This window comes from Ranitomeya variabilis, chromosome 2, assembly GCF_051348905.1.
Source record: "Ranitomeya variabilis isolate aRanVar5 chromosome 2, aRanVar5.hap1, whole genome shotgun sequence".
In the NCBI taxonomy this organism is placed as follows: domain Eukaryota; kingdom Metazoa; phylum Chordata; class Amphibia; order Anura; family Dendrobatidae; genus Ranitomeya; species Ranitomeya variabilis.
In genome coordinates, this window is record NC_135233.1 from 686,151,472 (window position 1) to 686,175,935 (window position 24,464).

Here is a 24,464-nt window from a genome sequence, read left to right on the forward strand (position 1 = left end):
TATCCAATATCTTGTGGTTGGGTCCCTCATCCTGTACCTCTCAGTCATTGTATGTAGCGGGGGTGTCCCTGCATGCTGCCTCTCTTCCCCAGCCGGGACGCAGATTCACTCACCGCTTCGGCTTCAGTCCAGCACTCCCTACACCTACCTCATGGCTGCTGCACGTGGTATATGCACGGCACGCAGATCCCCAGATATTGTGTTTAGGACGTGTGCATGTGAGGAGACCGCAGGCATATAGGATGCAGTAACGGACTGTACACAGACCAATGGTGATAGGGGTTTATTATACAGCAGAAACTCCATGCAGGGAGAAAACGGAGGGATATTATTCCCTAAAACAGCAAATGGCTAATGGGGGTAACTTAAGGAACACGGACAAGTAAAGCAGACAATTCAATTAAATATAACTTATCGCTCAAACGCCAGTCACGGTCAAACTCCTGCCTGTGACTGGGGCCACTTTAATGGCGTCGCAGTGGTAGTCTGTCACAGTCCTGCGTAAGATGGGGTAGTATCTCCTGATGTTGGCGGTGTCCTCTCAGGGTTCTGACAATGGCGGCGACTCCTCGGGATCCTGACGCGGTTCTTGGGTCCAGCAGATGAGGCGATGAAGAGGGAAACGTCCTTATCCTCAGCGGTAAGTATCCCAACACTACGGAGACCTCAGCACTGCCCAAACACAGTTTACAATGGGCAGTCTGATTCGCTGTGCCGTATCGTACCTAAGTCCCGTTCACAGACATTGTCTCTCATGGTCAGTGCTGTCAGCAGGGGTGACTGCGGCAGCAGTCGCTGCGAGGGCAGCGATGTCAGCGGGGACAGTGGTGTCTGAGTGGTACCCAGTCGGTAGTCTCCTGTCAAAGTGCTTTGCCATCCCAGGCTCTGCTCTACTCTGCCCAGTCTCATCACAGCTGATTTTACCTCCCAGGCATCTCGCGCACTCGATGTTCCCGCCCAAACTGTTTGAATCCTCGTGCGCGAACATCCTCTCATTTTGACCAAGCCTCCTTCTCTCGAGTACAGGGAGTGGTCCCGCACTTTAAGCTTTCCCCTCTGTAATTTAGGTGGCAGCCCCAACGGTTCTGGACCCATTATGGAGGAGACATGCCTAGTTGGTTTCTTCCCCTTACACGCACATGCTCTCTCCTTTAAAGGGGCTGCGTGCATTGTCATTAAGTGTCCCCAGCCAATGGCTGGGAGACACTTATTATTTATGGCAAAGCACGAAAACGTGGACACTCCAGCTCCAATAAAATGATGAAATCTTTATTAGTCCAACTTCATAAAACGGACAATCCTTACATTAGTGGATTGACACAGGTGGTTACTTGAATATTGGCAACGCGTTTCGATCATGCAGGATCTTACTCATGCCCATATTTATGGCACCTTCACCTGCATGGAGGTGCCTGTGCAGTGTTGTTAGTCTGTTTCCAAACATGCTTGCTAGTTCTCAAGTCCCTGTCCTCTTTCAACGCTGGTCCCTCTAGTGTCTGTCCATCCCTAACAACCTTGCTAGTGTTTGTTTTCTCAGTCTTTATTACAGCCGGATCAGCCTGCACCTGCCATGCCAGCCTGTATAACAGCCAGACCCGCCTGCACCTGCCGTGCCATTCTGTATAATAACCGGACCTGCCGTGCCAGTCTGTATAACAGCCGGGCCCACCTATACCTGCCATGCCAGTCTGCATGTCAGCAGGATCCTTTAACACCTGCCAGTGCCATCCTGTATATCAGCAGCACCAGTAAAATGCCTGCTTGTATCAGCTGTCCTCTCCTTCGGAGCCGTTCTAGCTATCAGTCCCTTGGGGGTCCGCTGCCGTGCATCCGAGGTCTGTCCTAGAGTAGAACCTAGGTGTTCATTGGGAGCTAAATCAAATCCCACCATCAGGGGCTCAAGTGAAGAGTCAGGTGCTCACCCAGTCATGCCCCTTCAGGAAAAGAAAAATAAGGCATAATTAAAAACAGGTGAAAAATAGCAAAATCTAGACAAAAAAGGTACAATATTGTATCAGGCATTTTATCTAAAAAATGTTCTGGGTATTCCCCATTTTTCTGCCAAAGTAGAGAAAGAAACTAATTACATTTAATGTGTTGCAACTGACTGGCATGAAGTCACAAATCTGGTTTTTCTTGTTTTAACATTTGCCAAAAACTTGACTTTCCCAGGATGGCTTGGCAGTTTGTAAAACATATGTGACAAAGCAATTATGATTTATGCAATAACTCAAGTAGTATTTGCAGTACATGACCCATTAATCTCAGGCTTAATATTCCTTAATGATAGATATATTACATGATTGTATTAGGCATGTGTGACACACTGATCCTTATACTACTGCCTGACTGGTGCACATTTACACCAATATTTAGGGGGAATTTAGGGGGGCAATGTCCATGTCTTTAACAAATGAGTACACTTGGACAAACATCTGTTTCTAGACTTTTTAAAAAGTAGTTATAAAATATGTCTGAACTCTCATTCACACGTCTAGAATTATTATTATTATTATTTATTTATTTATTTATATAGCACCATTAATTCCATGGTGCTGTATATGAGAAAGGGGTTACATACAGGGTTATAAATATCGTTTACAGTAAACAAGTTTACAGTGACACACTGGTACAGAGGGGAGAGGACCCTTTCCTTGCGGACTTACATTCTATGGGATAGTGGGGAAGAGACAGAAGGTCAGAGGTGCAGCAGCTCTGGCGGTGGTGAGGCGGCTGCTCTGGTGATGGCGAGGCGGCAGAATGGTTATTGCAGGCTGTAGGCTTTCTTGAAGAGATGGGTTTTCAGGTTCCGTCTGAAGGATCCGAAGGTGGTGGATAGTCGGACGTGTTGAGGCATGGAATTCCAGAGGATGGGGGATATTCGGGAGAAATCTTGGAGGCGGTTGTGTGAGGAACGAATAAGTGTGGAGGAGAGTAGGAGGTCTTGGGAGGATCGGTGATTACATGAGGGAAGATATTGGGAGATTAGTTCAGAGATATAGGGAGGGGACAGGTTGTGGATGGCTTTGTAGATCAGTGTTAGTAGTTTGAACTGGATTCCTTGGGGAATTGGGAGCCAGTGGAGGGTTTTGTAGAGGGGAGAAGCAGGGGAGTAGCGAGGAGAGAGGTGGATTAGCCGAGCAGCAGAGTTGAGGACAGACTGGAGTGGTGCCAGGGAGTTAGCGGGGAGGCCACAGAGGAGGGTGTTGCAGTAGTCGAGGCAGAAGATGATAAGGGCATGCACAAGAGTCTTAGTAGATTGTGGGGTGAGGAAGGGACGGATTCTGGCAATATTTTTGAGTTGGAGGCGACAGGAGGTGGCAAGAGTTTGAACGTGCGGTTTGAAGGACAAGGCAGAGTCGAGAGTTACCCCGAGGCAGCGGATTTCAGGTGCGGGAGAGAACGTGATGCCGTTTACCATAATAGACAGATCAGGTAGGGGGGATACGTGAGATGGGGAAAGATGAGGAGTTCGGTTTTGTCTACATTGAGTTTTAGGAAGCGAGAGGTGAAGAAGGAGGATATGGCTGACAGACACTCCGGGATTCTGGACAGAAGAGAGGCAACATCTGAGCCAGAGAGGTAGATCTGAGTGTCGTCCGCATACAGGTGGTACTGAAAGCCATGGGACTTTATGAGTTGCCCTAGGCCAAGGGCATAGATGGAAAAAAGTAGGGGCCCTAGGACAGAGCCTTGAGGGACTCCAACAGAGAGAGGGCGGGATGAGGAGGTAGTGTGGGAGTGGGAAACGCTAAATGTGTGGTCAGAAAGGTATGAGGCAATCCAGGACAGGGCAAGGTCTTTGATGCCAAGGGAAGCAAGAATCTGAAGCAGTAGGGAGTGATCGACTGTGTCGAAAGCAGAGGACAGGTCAAGAAGGAGGAGGATGGAGAACTGTCTGTTAGCTTTGGCTGTAAGTCATTAGTAATTTTTGTCAGGGCAGTTTCGGTGGAGTGGTGGGGGCGGAAGCCAGATTGGAGGTTGTCAAGGAGAGAGTTAGATGAGAGGTGGGAGGAAATTTGAGCATGGACATGCTGCTCAAGGAGTTTTGAAGCAAACGGGAGCAGTGATATGGGGCGGTAGCTGGGCATAGCAGTTGGGTCAAGGTTAGTTTTTTTGAGGATGGGTGTGATGGTGGCATGTTTGAAGGCAGAGGGGAAGGTACTAGAAGAGAGCGATAGGTTGAAGAGATGGGTTAGGGCTGGAATAAGCATGTTAGTGAGGTTGGGGAGCAAGTGGGAGGGGATGGGGTCAAGTGCACAGGTGGTGAGGTGTGATTTGGAAAAGAGGCGAGTAAGCTCTCCTTCAGTGACCTTGGAGAGGGAGGTTATTAGGGAAGGGCAGAGGTCTGGTATATGGAGTGGTTGGAGTGGTGGAACATTTAGGGTTTGCCTTGTTTGGTCGATCTTGTTTTTGAAGTAGGTGTTTGGTCGATCTTGTTTTTGAAGTAGGTTTTTTAAGTCCTCGGAGGAGATGAGGGGAGTTGGAGGTGGCAGTGGTGGGCGGAGGAGGGAGTTAAATGTGCTGAACAGTTGTTTTGGGTTGTAGGATAGTGAAAATACAAGGTCAGTGAAATAGGTCTGTTTAGCGGAGATGAGGGCTAATTTGAAGTCAAATGTAGCTTGTTTGAAAGCAGTGAAGTCGTCTGGCAGGCGTGTTTTCTTCCAACGTCGCTCTGCAACCCTGGATGCTTGTCGAAGTTCTTTTGTGAGATTGTTATGCCAAGGTTGCCTATTGGTTCGTCGCACTTTGCCATGCATGAGAGGGGCAACTGAGTCTATGGCTGATGTGAGAGTGGAGTTATAGAACGCGGTGGCACTGTCCGTGTTGTGGAGTGAAGATATGGCGGACAGGGGTAGGAGATAGTCTGAGAGTCTGTGAATGTCTAGATGTGCGAGGTTTCTGCGTGGATGTGGTAATGGCTGGACATGGTGGGCAGGTGAGGAGGACAAGGATGAGAAGGTGAGTAGATGGTGGTCAGATAGGGGGAAGGGAGAGGTTGCGAGATTAGATAAGGGACAGAGGCGGGTGAAGACGAGGTCTAGTGTTTGTCTGTCTGTGTGGGTGGCTGTGGAGGATCACTGGGTGTGTCCAAAGGATGAAGTAAGGGCCAGAAGCTTGGAGGCTGCTGGCTGGCGGGTGTCAGTAGGGATATTAAAGTCACCCATGATGATGGTGGGGATGTCAGCAGAGAGAAAGTGAAGGAGCCAGGTGGAGAATTGGTCGATGAAGGCAATGGCTGAGCCCGGTGGTCGGTATATGACAGCCATTTGGAGATTGGAGGGAGCGTAGATACGGACAGAGTGAACCTCGAAAGAAGGGAGGATAAGGGAGGGTGGGGGTTGGATAGGGTTGAAAAAACAGTTTTTAGAAAGGATACCCACTCCTCCACCATGTCTGTTGCCAGAGCGAGGAGTGTGGGTAAATTGGAGGCCACCGTAACTCAGTGCTGCAGGCGAGGCCGTGTCATCGGGCGTCAGCCAGGTCTCAGTGAGGGCCAGGAAGGAAAGGTTGCGGGAAGTAAAGAGATCATGGATCACGTGGAGCTTGTTGCATATAGAGCGGGCATTCCAAAGTGCCCCAGAGAGAGGAAGCAGGGGGTTGGGGGTCAGTGGCACAGATTTTAAGTGTGAGGGGTTGCGATAGTTTCTCATAGTGTGAGAAGGATAGGGGGAGTATTAGTGATGAATGAGGCGGGGGGGTAAGAGAGAGGGGAGATACTTATGTGGTTTGAGGGTCCGAGGGTATGGGGTTAGTGGAGGAGAGTGAGGATTAGTGGAGCAAAAACGGTGGGGGAAATGTGAGCATGGTTAAAGAGCAGGGAAGAAAAGAAAGGTAGGTAAAGTTGGAATACAGTGATTAGTCTTACCGTCTGGACTATTTCTGGTATATTTCAGATGATACACTTAAAATATGTCACTTCAAATGATGTCTCATCTGACTAAAGTCAAATCTGACCCGCTCCATACAACTTATACCATTCAAATGACCAAGAAATGAAGCCAGGTGAGAGAGGGAAGGGAGGAAGGAGGTGGAGGACAGTCCACAGCAGGGGACAATTAGCAGATTGCAGTTAATAGAACATTTGACTACCAAAGATGAAGACAGAGGCAGGAGAAGATCAAAAGATAGGGCTAGGTTTGAGGAGCACAGATATGTCAATATGCAGTCAGAAAAATTATTAGAATGATACAGGAATTAAAGTCAGGGAAAAAGAAGCAACGTACCACTTAGAAAAGAGGGAGAGAAGTACATGGGATTCAGGGGTGCAGTGGGTATTCCAGGGTAGGAGATAGTTCAGACGTACCAGCAGTTAGGAAAGAGGGAGAGAAGTACATGGGATTCAGGGGTGCAGTGGCTATTCCAGGGTAGGAGATAGTTCAGACGTACCAGCAGTTAGGAAAGAGGGAGAGAAGTACATGGGATTCAGGGGTGCAGTGGCTATTCCAGGGTAGGAGATAGTTCAGACGTACCAGCAGTCTAGAACACACATATATATATATATATTACATACATACACACATATACAGTATATATATACGGTATACATTATAGTCTATGTTGCTGTTCTCATGTCCGCTTTTTTCTGCAGACCGTATTTCCATGAAAATATCATATAGACATGTCCATATTTTATAGGTTTCATGGATGAAAATCACCCATTCAAGCTATGGGTCTTTGAAAGTCTTAAAATTAACCGGAATCGTCAGTAGAATCAACCATCCTAAGCTGTCTACATGGGCATGTAGGTAACACTTTATTCAGCTTCCTATGACTTATGTGCCCATATACAGTTGTGCTGAAAAGTTTACATACTCCCGCAGAATTTTTGCTTTATTGGCCTTTTTTCAGACAATATGAATGACAACATTCATATTTTCATTATGTTTTAAAAAGAGAAAACACAGTACTTTGACAAGAAATGTCTTCACCCAACCACTAACCACGAGTGGAGAAAAAGTTTTGGTAATATCATTCATATTCTCTGTAAAAGGCCAAAAAAGCAAAAATTCTGCCGGGGTATGTAAACTTTTGAGCACAACTGTAGATGGCTTAGGAGGTTTGATCCTACTGACAGATTCCTTTAAACTGCTTCAAGTCTGTGCTTGAGATTTCAGAAGTTCGATTCAATTTGCTGGTACTGGAAATTCGGTGTTTTTCTTGCAGCAAAATGCAATGTGTGAACAAGCCATAAGGCTAAGTTCCCATCATGAGTAGTTGGTTTATTTTTAATGTTGCAGATTTTCTAAATTAGGTAACATGTTTTTTCCCTCTGTTTTAACATGCGTTTTTTTAGTGGTTCTGACGCTGGATTTTTGCTTCTTCTTGACATGTCACGTTTGAGATAAAGCTTTGTTTTTGATACTTTTTTGGCATTTATTGACTTTATTGATACAGTCATGTACGTATTACGTGCATTTTTAGTGTGTTTCCACAATGGAAAAGAGTATGTTTTTTTGCCTGCAGATTTTCCGCATCTAATTAAATTTAAGTGTCAAAACGTGCACATAAAACTCAGAGTACCAGCAAGAGGAACTGAAATGTTGTGGATTTCAAAAAACGTGCCGCAGGTCAGTTTACACAGCAAAAACAAAAAAGCACAGCGGGCCAAAGATTTCTATAAATTTTTACCTGTTTTTTTCATAGCAAAAATACGCAAAGTCAAAAACTCACCACTCATCCACTATTTTAGCACTGATGACCTACCCTCAGGATAGGTCATCAATGTCTGATCAGTTGGGGTCCAACACTTGGCACCCTGCCAATCAGCTGTTATCCGTGGCAGCCACCATTGATTTGAATAGGAGGTGGATGTGCAGTACCCTGCCTCGGACACTGTCAGAAGACGGAGCAATTCCACAAGTGAGTACTTCTGGCCTGCGACCACTGAGAATAGCTGATTGTCGGGGATGAAGGGTTTCACACCTCGACCGATCAGACATTGTTGACCTATCTTAAAGATAGGTCATCAGTGCTATAGTGGACAACCTTTTTAACCTAAAACATCCTCCCATATAAGTGAACTCCCACACAGTTCACTAATGTTGGTTGAGCTAACACATGAATTTTTGGATACGAGACAGACCACCCACTCCATCTTAAAACAACCAGAATTACAGTAAAGCTAGACTCTGGAATAAGTACACAAATACATTATTTCGGTGGTCAAAATGGCCACAGCTTTATTTAAATCACAGGATTAAAACAATTACAGTAAGAGTCAGATGAAGTGCTAGTACATTGGGATTCTCAAGTACTGTGATATCCCCAGCTGTCTGACATACAGCAACAGGACAGACAGCCATAAAGGAGCATCACGCACTGGCATGCCATTCAAGCAGAACCAGTAAACTTTCAGGGCACCAATGACCCTATTATCCTTTTCTTAACCACTGTGTCCGCCCCTGATTGAAGTTACCACTACAACATTTTTAAGGCTGTCCACCAAAGCCGAGCCTGTTCACCACCATGAGGTTTCACATCCTCTATTAGTTAAAATGAGGCCACCTTAACTTGTCTTCAACTTCCACCTGACTCCTAAACCGCAAACCCGTAACGAGTTATAACTTCCAAGCCATGTATGACACTTTATATATTTATTTTATTTTATTTATAAATGAATGACTTATTTCACTTGGGTAAACTTATAAAGTAGATGCTCCTGCAAAAGCAATCAGGGGACTAAACTTGGTAAACCTCCGACTCACAAAGAGTCATGCTATAGCGCTCAGGAGAGGAAAAATCCCCCTGTGGAGGATACCTCTAGGAAACCTCTTCTCTTGAGCTTAGAGGTTAGTGCTAATGTTAACTCTTTATAGCCATGATAAAATTGGACCTGGTACAAGATATACAATGGCTAATTAAACAAATACAATAACGCATTCATGATTATACAAGTAATGGTTAAATGGGTGAAAAAATGCTGAAAGAAGTGACATGGTCTACTGTATGTCCAAAAAAAACATGCAAAGCACAAAGTACCGATGACATAAATAATGTGTGTACATGACATTTCTAAAATCTCATAGGCTTTGCTAGTACTGCAAAAAGCAGCTGCAAATTAGCAAAAAAACGCAGCAAAAATGCCCAGTGTGAACTTAGCCTAAGGCCAGGGTCACACTTGTAAGTGCAATGCGAGAAACTTGCGTGAGTCTCTTGCATCAACACCTGGCACTGCCGCCGGCACTCAGCTCTGTGTGCAGTTGCATGTATTTCTATGCAGCTGAATGCTCCGGTCCCGAGTGCCGGCGGCAGTGCCGGGTATTGATGCGCAAGTTTCTCGCATTGCACTCGCAAGTGTGACCCTGGCGTAACACAGTATTGCTATAGATAATATGTACCAGCTCAGAGACAAGCCTCCCTAGCAAACAGTATTTTCACAATTACATCCACTTTTCGGCAAACAGGACAAGATGGCGTACAGTCTTTTAGCCCCTGAATGCGAACATTAATTCTTTTTCATTCACCAACAACAGAAATCTTGAAAACAATGAAGGATTGAAGCACAAAAAAATAATACAAACTTGCAGAACTTTTCATTATTAGGGTTCACTCACACTAGTATATAAAAAAAAATCAGTCCCATTCTCATCCAGGAAAGTGGGACAATTTTCTCTCACTTGCTGTCCGTTCAATCTTTTTTTCACTCAGCAGTTATCAACCATTTACAGGACCATTTGCAGTTTCCTATGCTACAGAATTGTAATGTGTCCGTAAAAATCGGATGTCACTCTGATGGTCCATATGGCATCTGATTTTTTTCTCGCACTGTACCGATTGCAGAGTGAAATCATTGCACACTGTGATTTAGTTCTCATGCCTAATAAAGCTGAGAAAAAATAGGCAGATTTGCACTTTCTCATTGCATAACATTGGTCCAAGTGCAATCCGATTTTTTTCTGGCGTTGGTCCGATTTATACACTAGTGTGAGCGAGCCCTAAAAGAAGAAAACTCATAGAAGAAATATATAATCCACCAGTCTTAAAGAAAAAAAAATCTAGATTGGTGATACCTAATGGCCTTTCCGGTTGTTTCTCTTTTGTTTTTAGTCCCAAGCCCAAACCTAATCCAAGTGACATCACAACCAGCGCAACAAGAAGCACCTGTAAGACAAAGTGAAATGTATAAATGATCTTATATAGCATGATTAATTAATATAACACTTTTCAGTTTATATGCTCGTACAATAGTTAAGATAGTTAGAATATACTCATAATCGACAGATATGCTGCACAACGGGTATGGGTATGTTCACATGTAGCAGATTTCTTGTAGAAATTTTTGTAAGTGAAAATTAGCCCTGATCATCTGCAACAAGAATGTGTTACATGCAAATTTGGTTGTAGATTTTATCTACCACATTAGGTTAAGTTCCTAACCTAATTTATAGAAGTCTCATACTCATGTGCTTTTTTTGCTCTGCGTAAACTGACCTATGATCTGTGTTTGATATCCGCATAATATAAATTTTTCTTGTGGGAACGCTGAGGTTTATGTGCAGGTTTTCCCCATAGACTTGTATTAGATGTGAAAAATCCATAGGTAAAAAATCCACATGTGTTCCATACATGACTGTTTCAACAAAGTTTTGTCACAGCCAAGTATTAGGAAGTATCAAAAACAAAGCAGCGTTATTCAAAACTTGACATCCCAAAAATAGAAAAAAACAACATCTAAAAGAAAAGTGAAAAAATACAAGTAACCTAATAGGCTTCATTCAGACATTTTTGATTTTATCATTAAGGAAAAATCGACCGAGTTTCATCAGTGTTTTTGATCCAAAATTCATCAAAAATTTAGCAGAGTTTGGTCCAAGTTCCATCAGTTTTTCTACAGATTTTCTTATCTATCCGTCTAATTTTTGACGGAGCTATAGACTTACATTGCCCACTAAAATCCGACACTCAGATCAATATTAGACAAGTCTTTGAGATTTTGGGTGACCCACTTGGTCTCACAAAAAATAGAATATGTGAACAACCCGTAGACTATCATGGACAGAAATTGTACAAGAAAAACTGATACAGAGCATAATATTGGGTGAATTCAGCGAAAATACCAACAAGAATGCAGAAGGTTGTCGATTAAAATTTTGTGCAGATCTTTTCTGCCACATCTGGGTGAAATTTTGAGAATTTTCACCCCAAACAGTCTAAAGACAATCCTCTGTCTCAAAGAAACCACTTTTGATACCACTTAGATTCCACAGATGCTCAGTAATGTTTAATGTGATTATGGCCAGATTCACACATCCATGTTTTGTGGTTAAACTACGATGCCAGGACCGGCCGTGGTCTTCTGATCCATACTTGAAAGCCTCATAGTTCAGCTTAGGACACTTATGGCTGTTGTGTGCTTCATCATGACCCGTACTCAGTACGTGAAACGCGGATGTGTGAGTACGAGCTTATAATAAGAATATTTTTTATTTCTATAGCGCCAACATATTCCACAGCAATTTACATTTCAGACGGGACTTGTACAAATATGTGTTATGTGATGTAATGTGAACTGTAATGTGTAATGTGAATTGCACTATGTGTTAATATAAGCAATGTGTGTAGTTTGTCTGTAGGGATAGTTAGAATTAATTTTTTTGACTAGCCCAGAGTGAGGGGCTGATTTACAGGGAAAGTGTCAATTTCCTGTCAGAGACTCAGATAGGGCCTGGACTGTAGGGTCCAAGGTGAGCAGTGCCGCATTCTGGGGTGACCATAAGCAGCGTCAGACTGGAGCACCTTGGGCCCACCAGAGAAAATCATGCTTGGGGCCCACTATGTAGCTACATAGAAATAAATACAAGACCACCAATTGTGTGGTAAAACGTGCTAATATCAGGGTATAATATAAGGTAGTATTTGGCGCCCCTGAGGTCTGGTCACCACAGAGGTACTGCACCTCATCAAGAGGTGTGGGACTCTGCTCTCTGGTAAGGAGGGGACACTAACCGGGACTCCACTCCTGCATCCAACACCACAACACTCCAGTCAGGGCACCTGGGCATACCCTAAGGGAGGAAGGCCTCTTTCCAGTCTGGAGAGGGTGACTAGGTAGAGGGTGTGGGTGGAGCCAGTAATTAGGGGAGGAGCTAATTAGGAGGGAAAGTTAGTCAGATTGTGAGAGGAGCTGAATGGAGTAAGACGTGCAGAAAGAAGCTCCCTGTCAGAAGAACAGAAAGAACAGTAGAGAGAAAGAAGCTTCAGAAGAGAAAGAAGGGGTCCTAGAGGCACAGGCAGTGAGCAATCCACCCATGGGGCCTGCATCCACGCTGACCATCGCCAGGTGAAGGAACCAGGTTGCAGTGGGGACCCAGCCCCCAAGACTAGGGGAGGACTACAGGACTCAGATAGCCAGCTGGAGGCTGCAGCATTTGCATGTGCTGCAGCCACATCCAACATGTTCGCTGAAAAGGCAGCCACATAGGATCCAGGGGACCAACAGAGAGAGTCGCCAGACAAGATCTCACGCTGCTGGATTGGGACACTGTGTGTGAAGGTGCAGGGCAGAAGAGTGAGAGCCAGCGCAGCGAGACGACCAGGAAAGGAACATAGAAAGGGGGTTCTGGAAGGTGCACCCAATTTACTTGAGAGCTGGCTGGACCACAGACCCAGAAGACACAACACCCCGGCTGGGGATACAACTAAGAACTGTGAGTGAATGTGTGGAAACTGCACCCTGCTGTGTCCTCTGAATTATTACTGCGTCACCTGCCCTGCACTACAACCGCCATCATCACCCTTTAACATCATCACTGCCCTGGGGTGTAGCTCTACCTGTGGAGAGCTTTAACAACACTGCTACATCACCATCAGCCCCAGAGGTCTCTTCAAGCAGTGTTGGCTAACATCTCCTATTTACTTAATGCCACAGGTGGCGTCACGAACAATTCCCCAAGTCCCCTATAAACTTTATGCCATTCTCCTTTCATTTCATTGACTCCTTTATTGGATGCCCAGGGCCACGGACCGGGTCACTGCTGCCGTGACACATCCCCTCTAAGAACCGTTGGAGCGGGCCCGAGTACCCCACGGCCCTGGCGGGCGTGCCAAGTACACGTCTTAATTATGCAGCAGGGGTTGGGGTAGCCCCTCTCATAGAATATAAAGTAGCCCCCTCATAGAATATAAAGTAGCCAACTCATAGAATATAAAGTAGCCCCCTTGTAGGGCAAAATGCAGCCCCCTCATAGTATATAAAGTAGCCCCCTCATATAGTATAATGTAGCCCCCTCACAGAATATAATGCAGCCCTCATATAGTATAATGCAGCCTCCTCATAGAATATAATGCAGCCCCCTGTTATGACCCCAATGGCAGAGGGTCTCAGGAATAAATACCAAGTCTGCAAACACAAAAAACCAGCTCATAGGGCAGTGGTAACTGGGCTGACCATATATCTAATCCTAGCACCACAAATAGAAGCAGCCGGGGAACGTGCCTACGTTGGTTCTAGACGTCTCGCGCCAGCCGGAGAACTAACTAACCCTAGAAGGGAAAAGAAAGACCTTTCTTGCCTCCAGAGAAAAGACCCCAAAAGTTGGATACAAGCCCCCAACAAATAATAACGGTGAGGTAAGAGGAAAAGACAAACATAAGCATGAGCTAGGTATATAGCAAAGAGAGGCCCACTAGCTAATAGCAGAATATAGTAAGATGACTTATATGGTCAGCAAAAACCCTATTAAAATATCCACGCTGGATATTCAAGAACCCCCGAACCGACTAACGGCCGGGGGGAGAACACCAGCCCCCTAGAGCTTCCAGCAAGGTCAGAAATCACATTTAGTACAAGCTGGACAAAAATAGGAGCAAGCAAATAACTCAAAAAACAAAGAAGCACGACTTAGCTTAATTTTGCAAGAGCCAGGACCAGCAGACAGGAGCAACAGAAGGATCTGATTACAACGATGCCAGGCACTGGACTAAGGATCCAGGAAGTTAATATAGCGACACCCCTGGACTAACGACCCAGGTGAGTTCCAAACTGAAGAAAGACAATCCCAGAGTCATACCACTAGAGACCACAAGAGGGAGCCAAAAAGTCAATTCACAACAGCCCCCATAGAATATTATGTAGCCCCCCATAGAATATAATGCAACCAGCCTCAGAGTATAATGCAACCCCTTCATAAGGTATAATGCAGCCCCCCATAGAATATAATGTAGCCCCCTCATAGGGTATATTGCAGCCCCCTTCATATAGTATAATACAGCCGCTCCCCAGAATATAATGCAGCCCCCCACAGAATTTAATGCAGCCCCAATAGAGTATAATGCAGCCCCTTCATAGAGCCTCATGCTGCCCCCCTCTTAGGGTATAATGCTGCCCCCACCTCATAAGGTATAATGCTGCCCCCCCTCATAGGGTATAATGTAGCTCCCCCATAGGGAATAATGCTTCCCCAGGACTGATAGATTATATATATATATATATATATAAAACTCACAATAGTCACCTCTCCTCCTCACTCCCACGGTGATTCTGGCAGCTCTGCTCTGATGTCAGAAGCTGTGCTGCAGTCAGACTCGCACACAGCAGGTACGCGATGAGGTGAAGTCTGTGTGTCAGAGGCGAAGGAAATGATGGGAGAGGGAGCGTCATCTGATGCTCTCTCCTCCATTAATGCGCACTGGGGGCAGACACTGGGTCCCCCTGGCTTACGGCCCAATAGTGGCCGTGTGGGCTGGGGGCCCCTGAGGGAGCGGGGGCCCTGATAGCGGGCAATGTTAGCTGCAGCATGTGGAAAACACTGCACGCTATTAGAGTGAAATGAAGTCACTCCTCTCCACACCCATGGAGCGTGGGGAAGCGTGAATATTCATTTCACTTTAGCAGCGGGTACAGGCTTCGGCTTCCTGTCACACGCTGCAGCTCCGCTGGCACCGGGGGCCCCCATAGCAGCTACGTGGTGTGCCACTATTAGCGACACACCACTGGCTGGGGGCCCCTGGAGCAGCAGGGGCCCTAGGCAGCTGCTGGCACTGTATGCCAGCAGGTGTCAATGCCTTGGCCCACCGGAGAATCTTCTGGTTCTCCAGTGGCCCAGTCTGACCCTGACTGTAAGTGAGAGAAGATAGAAGAAAGGGTATACCGAGATCTGGAGCATAAGTGACTAAAAGACAGAGTGACCTTCTGGAAACGGGCCACGAGACCCTGATCTTATAACTCTACAAGGTAACAGGACTAAAGAAGGACTAATTATTTGGGATGAGTAAAGTGCCCCTAGCGGGAGTTCCAGAACGTCAGCTTTATGGGGCAGACAGACAGCCGTATTTCTCATCTGATGATATCATTGCAATCCTCAGACTGACAGTTGGCTCTCCTGACCTGAGCGTGACAGCTACATAGAAATACATCACGCTGTCACACTGAGGCCAGGAGAGATGTCGAGCCAATCCGTGCACCGCGATGCGATCCTTGCACGAGAAATATTGCAGTCTGCGGCTGCGCCCTTACTGGCCATACTGACAAGCTGAAGGGAAAAGAGGACGTGGAACCACAGAACAAGTAAATGACACTCGTTCATCAGGACTGTTGTGTTAGAGCATTTATTTTTGAATGGTGGTCTTCCTTAATGAACTGTGAAACATCTGGTCCTGGCAAACCAGCAACATTGGTTACATGCTGCCTGCACGGCGTAATGCACTCACAGCACAAGTCCACACATCCAGCCAGGACCTACACTTTCATGTAACGTGTCGTGGTGCCACAGACGAGTGCCTCGCTCATGAGTACCACCCTGCACCACGTTATACAGACAATGAAGACATTACAGAGCAACACATAATTCAACAGTTACCAAGAGGAGCGAGGGCCCTGCTCACAAGCTTACATTCTAAGAGGCTAAGTTTCCAAGAGCTTACTTGCAGTCTGTGTGTAGTCCTTGTGTGCAACAGACCACACAGAGCATAGGCTAAGTTCCGATAAGTGTTTGGTGAATTTTTGATGTTAAGCTACTTTCACACTTCCGTCTTCTGGGCTCCGTCGCAATCCGTCGTTATGGACAAAAAACGGATCCTGCAAATGTGCTTGCAGGATGCGTTTTTTGCACATAGACTTGTATTAGCGACGGATTGCGATGGATGTACACACGTCGCATCCGTCGTGCAACGGATTCATCATGTTTTGGCGGACGCGACGCACAAAAAAACGTTCAATGTAACTTTTTTTGTGCGACGTGTCCGCCATTTCCGACCACGCATGTGCGGCCGGAACTCCGTCCCCTCCTCCCCGCTCATCACAATGGGCAGCGGATGCATTGTAAAACTGCATCCGCTGTCCACGTTGTGCTAAATTTAGCACAACGTCCGTCGGTACATCGGGCCGACGGAAGTGTGAAAGTAGCCTTAGAGAGTTTCTGCAGCATTTCTACACCATTTAGGTAAATTAGGTTACCCGCAGTTTTTCATTGCGTTTTTGTGTGCGTTTTTTTACATGCATTCTTAAAGTGTTTGCTCTCATTCTTCATCTCCTTTTTTATGTAAAGTTTTAAATAAATTGTTTTGGACACTTCCTGTTACACAGCTTTGATAAAACTTTTTTGATAAAGCCATGTGTGGATCCCATGTTTAATATACAATTTTTGCTTGTGGATTTCCCCCATCTCAATCAAGTCTGGGGGGAAAAAATACAAAGAAAATTAATATTCACTGCAAAAATTGACGCCGCAGTTCAGTTTACACAGTGTCAAAAAATAGCACAGTGCACATGAGATTTCTATAAATCCCATCCACTTGGCTGGAGCTGTAAGATGCTGCGTTTTCTTGAACAGCAAAAACGCACATATTCAAAAACTGACCAAATACTCACCGTGGGAGCTTGGCCCTAGCCTATGCATTTGCTTCTGGATTATTTTCCATGCGTAACTCAGTGTCACAGCTGTCTGGTCCGATTTAGCGACCAGATTAGTGCATGTAAATGGCAAGCAATACAATATCTCCAGCTCAGTAGCCCCCAAGTATTTGGCAGAAACATATTATACAGGTACATGTGAGAGATTAATGTACAGAAAGCACAGAACCTACATGAGTTAACCGATATTAACAAATTCAGGTCAATGCAAATAATTACTTGTAAAGTCAAATTAATATTTATTTAGCGGACATGCAGCTTTAACTGGTTCATGGCTTTACTTACAATCACTACACAATGTACTGTATATCACCCAATCTATTGTTACTTATGTTGTTGCATGCAATAAAACAATGTAAAGTCAACTTACAGGAGGCTGGTAATGATAACCCATTGTCTCCTCTGCATTCAGACTTCTATATCATGCTTCCTGTGTGTCTTATTAAATTGTCAGCTGAGATTAGGTAACATGTAAATTGTTTTAATCAGGGAGTTGTCAACTGCAAGCAGGATCAAATTAAACACCTGTACTTAGGGCAGAGTCACACGAGCTTAGATTCTAGCATGAGACAGAATCGGGCCAATTATGCAAATGGAATCTGATCAAACTCTGATGTGTGAAAATAATTTCTACATCTTCTTCATTCTATCAAAAATCAGTCTGCACTCAGATGTCATCCAAGTGCAGTCTGAGATTTTCCTCGGACTCATTGACTTGCAAGGCCCCGAATGTGATCCAAATATGGCGATTTATTTTCCTTGACTTTGTCTGTGCAAAGAAATATATATGGCCCCACAGAGTAACATTGGTTTGAGTATGATCTGATGATTTGTCAGATCGCACTTGGACCGAAAATACAGTCATGTGCAATAGCCCTTAGGCTGGAGTCACATTATCGTAGAATATGGCCAAGTGCTATGAGAGAAAACATCGCATAGCACTTGGCTCACTGTTAATCTATGGGACAGCTCACATCACCGTTTATTTTCTCAGGCGTATTCGACGTGCATGTAAAATCGCAGCATGCTGCGATTGTCGCTGAGACTCGCCAATGCAAGCCTATGGGTGCGAGAAAAAAAAAATCGCACAGCACTCAGACCATGCGAGTGCTGTCTGATTTTTACGCATCGTTGTCCTTTGAAAAGCCGGCAATTCATCTGCTGAGTACAGATGTCAGTGACACACACATGTATATATGTATATATATTACATAAATAGATAGATAGAAGAAAAGAAAATTCAGCAACCGCGTAGAGTAATATCACAGCAGGAGCTGACAGGATAGAAGAGATGGATTACATACAGTAAATACATATAGAATAGGTAGATATACAGATGTCTGTGACAAATACAATTAGTACAGTGTGTTTGCAGCTTATTGAACATGTATTTAATTAATAAAAGATTATTTTTCTGAAGGGAAGGGGGTAATACCCATGGAGCTTCCCAGGCTATTAATATCAGCTCACAACCGTATACTTAGCCTTTACTGGCTATTAAATTGGGGGACCCCAAAAAAACTGATGTAGGACCACCTATAAATAATAACCAGCAAAGGCTATGCAGACAGCTGCAGGCTGATCTTAATAGCCTATGAAGGGGCCATGGATACTGCCCCCCAGGCTAAAAACATCAGCTCTCAGCAGCTCCAGAAAAGGTGCATCTCTAAGATGTGCCAATTATAGCACTTAGGCTTGCTCTTCCCGCTAACCCTGTAGCTGTGGCAAGTGGGGTGATAGTTGGGGGGGTTGATTTTTTTGGGGGGGTCCCCCATTTTAATAGCCATTAAGATTTTGAGGCTGTCTCTTGGCAACTCGGAGTTTCAACTCCCTCCATAAGTTTTCTATGGGATTTTACGGTACATGGCTCCATCCATTCTCCCATTGATGCTGTGAAGTAGTCCTGTGCCCTTAGCAGAGAAACACCCCCTAACATGTTTCCACCTCCATGCTTGACAGTTGGGATGGTGTTCTTTGGGTCATATGCAGCATTTCTCTTCCTCCAAACATGACAAGCTGAGTTAATGCCAAAGACCTCAATTTATGTCTCATCTGACCACAGCACCTTCTCCGAATCACTCACAGAATCATCCAGGTATTCATTGGCAAACTTCACACGGGCCTGCACATGTGCCTTCTTGAGCAAGGGGACCTTGCAGGCACTGCAGGATTTTAAACCTTTAAGGTGTAATGTGTTAGCAATGGTTTTCTTGGTGACTGTGGTCTCAACTGCCTAGAGATCATTAACAAGTTCCCCCCCGTATAGTTTTAGACTGATCTCTCACCTTCCTCATGATCAAGGATACCCCACGAGGTGAGATTTTGCATGGTGCCCCAGGGTCACGGACATGGTTCGTGGAACCACTGTGCCAAGGACCCTGGAGAGCCTGGTAGGGCGTGACTAAGCGAACACCTAACTGTTCACTAAAGCCTCTGATGGTGAGGTTAGACTTAGCTCCCAATGAATGCCAGGTGCCACTCCAGGACAGACCAACAGACGCGCAACAGATGGACCCAGAGAACAGACTGGAGGAAGCAGCTGGCAGAGTTTGTATTAGAATGCAGCATACAGTTCACATCATGCAGCAGAGTTCATATCAGAGTGCAGCAGCCAGTGTGTGTATCAGAGTGCAGCTGACAGGATCTGCAGTAGAGTGCCGCAAGCAGGATCTGCATTAGAGTGCAGAAAGCAGGGTCTACAGTTGAGTGCAGCGGGGACTGGTATGCAACTTTACACAACTTAGACTGCAAACCAGGAAGGTTGCTCAGGCACCTCCCTAGTTGGGAGGAAGCAATATATACAGTGCTGTGCAAATTAATTGGGACAAAGCATTTTTTAAGTAAAATCTTAAGTTGGTTTCCAGTCAGTGATTCAAACCAGTTTTAATATATAATAAATAAATCTTGGTCAACTAGCCAGTGGAAAAAGGTAATTTTCAGAATTAGTATGTAACAGTGCTTTATAACATTTTATTTTTTTGCTTTGTCCCAATTAATTTGCACAGCACTGTACATAATGTCTCAAATTGGCTGGGAAAGAAATAGCAAGGACACGTCTATAGGACCGGCTGGAAGCATGCAGAGTACGGGGAAGGGAAGAACTGTCTGCAGCATGGGTGAGTGAAGAGACATGCCAGAGACCCTGCCTGTCAGAGCAGGGATCCAGGGAGGTGCTAACACCCAGATCGATGTCGATTGAGAGTCATTTTGTATTTCTTCGATTTTCTTACTATTGCACCAACAGTTGTCTCCTTGTCCCCAGTGTCTTACTTATGGCTTTGTAGCCCATTCCAGTTTTTACAGGTCTATGATCTTGTCCCTGACATCCTTATCAAGCTCTTTGGTCTTGCCGATGTTGTAAAGGTTAAAGTCTGACTGATTAATTGAGTCTGTGGACAGGAGTATTTTATAAAGGTGACTATGTAAGACAGCTGTCTTAATTGCAGGCAACGAGTTGATTAGGAGCATCTAACTGGTCTGTAGGAGCAAGAACTCTTAAGGGTTGGTAAGGGATCAAATACTTATTTCTCACTGCAAAATGCAAATACATTTATATAATTTATACAATGTGATTTTTTTGGATTGTATTTTTGATGCTCTATCTCTCAATGTTAACATTAACCTACCCTTAAAATTATAGACTGTTCACGTCTTTGTCAGTGGGCAAACTTACAAAATCAGCAAGGGATCAAATACTTATTTCCTTCAATATATATATATATATATATATATATATATATATATATATATATATATATATATGTATATATATATATATATATATATATACACTCACCGGCCACTTTATTAGGTACACCATGCTAGTAACGGGTTGGACCTCCTTTTGCCTTCAGAACTGCCTCAATTCTTCGTGGCATAGATTCAACAAGGTGCTGGAAGCATTCCTCAGAGATTTTGGTCCATATTGACATGATGGCATCACACAGTTGCCGCAGATTTGTCGGCTGCACATCCCAAAGATGCTCCATACAAGGCAGGATGGATCCATGCTTTCATGTTGTTTACGCCAAATTCTGACCCTACCATCCGAATGTCGCAGCAGAAATCGAGACTCATCAGACCAAGCAACGTTTTTCCAATCTTCTACTGTCCAATTTTGATGAGCTTGTACAAATTGTAGCCTCAGTTTCCTGTTCTTAGCTGAAAGGAGTGGTACCCGGTGTGGTCTTCTGCTGCTGTAGCCCATCTGCCTCAAAGTTCGACGCACTGTGCGTTCAGAGATGCTCTTAGGCCTACCTTGGTTGTAACGGGTGGCGATTTGAGTCACTGTTGCCTTTCTATCAGCTCGAACCAGTCTGCCCATTCTCCTCTGACCTCTGGCATCAACAAGGCATTTCCGCCCACAGAACTGCTGCTCACTGGATTTTTTTTCTTTTTCGGACCATTCTCTGTAAACCCTAGAGATGGTTGTGCGTGAAAATCCCAGTAGATCAGCAGTTTCTGAAATACTCAGACCAGCCCTTCTGGCACCAACAACCATGCCACGTTCAAAGGCACTCAAATCACCTTTCTTCCCCATACTGATGCTCGGTTTGAACTGCAGGAGATTGTCTTGACCATGTCTACATGCCTAAATGCACTGAGTTGCCGCCATGTGATTGGCTGATTAGAAATTAAGTGTTAACAAGAAGTTGGACAGGTGTACCTAATAAAGTGGCCAGTGACTGTATATATATATACACTGCTCGGAACAATAAAGGGAACACTTAAACATCACAATGTAACTCCAAGTCAGTCACACTGCTGTGAAATCAACCCGTCAACTTACGAAGCAACACTGATTGTGAATCAATTTCTCCTGCTGTGAGCAAATGGAACAGACAACAAGTAGATATGATCGGCAAAACAACCCCTATAAAGGAGTGGTTCTGCAGGGGGTGACCACAGACCATTTCTCTGTTCTCATCCTTTTTGGCTATTTTGGTTACTTTTGTATTTTGTCATTGATCTCACCCCTAGAGGTCCTGTACAGTAACATGAGGTGGTGTCTACAACCTACAGAAGTTGCTCAGGTAGTGCAGCTCATCCAGGGTGGCACATCAATGCGAGCTGTAGCAAGAAGGGTAGCTGTGTCTGTCACCACAGTGTCCAGAGAATGGAGCAGATACCAGGAGACAGACCAGCACAGCAAGAGATGTGGAGGGTTTGTAGGAGGGCAACAACCAAGGAGGACAGCTAGGAGGGCAACAACCAAGGAGGACAGCTATCTCCTCCCTTGTGCAAGGAGGAACAGGAGGACCAGTGCCAGAGCCCTGCAAAATGACCTCCAGCAGACCACTAACACCCATGTGTCTGCTCAAACTGTCAGAAAGGCTCCATGAGGGTGGTATGAGGGCTCGACGTTCACAAGTGGGTGTTGTGCTTATAGCCCAAAACTGTGCAGGGCGATTGGCCATTGCCAGAGAACACCGAGATTGGCAGATTTCACATTGGTGCTCTGTGCGCTTCATGAATGAGAGCAGGTTCACACTGAGCACATGTGACAGACATGACAGAGTCTGGAGAAGCCGTGAAGAACGTTCTGCTACCTGCAACATCCTCCAGCATGACCGATTTGGCAGTAGGTCAGTAATGGTGTGAGGAGGCATTTCTTTGGAGGTCCGCACAGCCCTCCATGTGCTAGCCCGAGATACCCTGACTGCCATTAAATACCAGGATGAAATTCTCAGACCCATTGTGAGAACATGTGCAGGTGCACTGGGTCTTGGGTTCCTTCTGATGCATGACAATGCTAGGTTTTGTGGCTGAAATGTGTCAGCAGTTCCTGCACAATGAAGGCATTGATGTTAAGGACTGGCCTGCCCATTCCCCAGACCTGGATCCAATCAAGCACATCTGGGAAATCATGTCTCGTTCCATCCACCAACACCACGTGGCATCACAGACTGTACAGGAGTTGACTGATGCTTTATTCCAGGTCTGGGAGGAGATCCCTCAGAACATCCACCGCCTCATCAGGAAGACCATGCCCAGGGATTGTAGGGAGCATATATATATATACACTGCTCAAAAAAACAAAGGGAACACTAAAATACCACATCCTAGATATCACTGAATTAAATATTTCAGTTGCAAATCTGTATTCATTACATAGTGGAATGTGTTGAGAACAATAAAACCTAAAAATGATCAATGTAAATCACAACTAATATCCCATGGAGGTCTGGAGTTGGAATGATTCTCAAAATCAAAGTGGAAAATCAAATTACAGGCTTGTCCAACTTCAGTGGAAAGGCCTCAAGACAAGGAAAGGGTGTTCAGTTGTTTGTGTGTTGCCTCCATGTGCCTGTATGACCTCCCTACAATGCCTGGGCATGCTCCTGATGAGGCGGCAGAAGGTCTCCTGAGGTATCTCCTCCCAGACCTGGACTAAAACATCCGCCAACTCCTGGACAGTCTGTGGTGCAACATCACGTTGGTGGATGGTGCGAGACATGATGTCCCTGGTGTTCTGTGGCAAATGCCAATTGTGCTGCACAGTGTTGGGCTGTAAGCACAACCCCTATCTGTGGACGTTGGGAACTCAGACCATCCTCATGGAGTCGGTTTCTAACCGTTTGTGCAGACACATGCACATTTATGGCCTGCTGGAGGTCATTTTGCAGGACTCTGGGAGTGCTCCTCCTGTTCCTCCTTACACAAAGGCTGAGGTAGCGGTCCTGCTGCTGGGTTGATGCCCTCCTACGCCCCCCTCCACACTGTCGCTTCCTAAGTGGGCAGTGATTTCACATAAGTTTGATTTACTTGGAGTTATATTCTGTCTTCTGTATATATATATATACAGTACAGACCAAAAGTATGGACACAACTTCTCATTTAAAGATTTTTCTGTAGTTTCATGACTACGAAAATTGTACATTCACACTGAAGGCATCAAAACTATGAATTAACACATGTGGAATTATATACTTAACAAAAAAGTGTGAAACAACTGAAAATATGTCTTATATTCTAGGTTCTTCAAAGTAGCCACCTTTTTCTTTGATGACTGCTTTGCACAATCTTGGCATTCTCTTGATGAGCTTTAAGAGGTAGTCACCGGGAATGGTTTTCACTTCACAGGTGTGCCCTGTCAGGTTTAATAAGTGGGATTTCTTGCCTTATAAATGGGGTTGGGACCATCAGTTGTGTTGAGCAGAAGTCTGGTGGATACACAGCTGATAGTCCTACTGAATAGACTGTTAGAATTTGAATTAAGGCAAGAAAAAAGCAGCTAAGTAAAGAAAAACGAGTGGCCATCATTACTTTAAGAAATGAAGGTTAGTCAGTCCGAAAAATTGGGAAAACTTTGAAAGTGTCCCCAAGTGCAGTGGCAAAAACCATCAAGCGCTACAAAGAAACTGGCTCACATGAGGACCGCCCCAGGAAAGGAAGACCAAGAGTCACCTCTGCTCCTGAGGATAAGTTTATCCGAGTCACCAGCCTCAGAAATCGCAGGTTAACAGCAGCTCAGATTAGAGACCAGGTCCATGCCACACAGAGTTCTAGCAGCAGACACATCTCTACCACAACTGTTAAGAGGAGACTTTGCAGCAGGCCTTCATGGTAAAATAGCTGCTAGGAAACCACTGCTAAGGACAGGCAACAAGCA

At 45.0% G+C, this 24,464-nt stretch overlaps 1 protein-coding gene across 2 annotated transcripts in view; it reads right to left on the bottom strand.

The window, feature by feature from the left end:
- Positions 1 to 24,464, bottom strand: part of ENPP3 (ectonucleotide pyrophosphatase/phosphodiesterase 3) — a 211,568-nt gene that overhangs the window by 169,555 nt on the left and 17,549 nt on the right. The window contains exons 1-2 of one of the 2 annotated variants that reach the window (XM_077289351.1): positions 17,223 to 17,266; positions 10,014 to 10,104 (exon numbers count right to left, since the gene is read on the bottom strand). In XM_077289351.1, the coding sequence (XP_077145466.1) occupies positions 10,014 to 10,104; positions 17,223 to 17,246 (115 nt within the window). In that variant the 5' untranslated portion in view covers positions 17,247 to 17,266. Of the gene's footprint in view, positions 1 to 10,013; positions 10,105 to 17,222; positions 17,267 to 24,464 lie in introns of those variants that run through there. The other variant, XM_077289350.1, reaches the window with a different exon arrangement.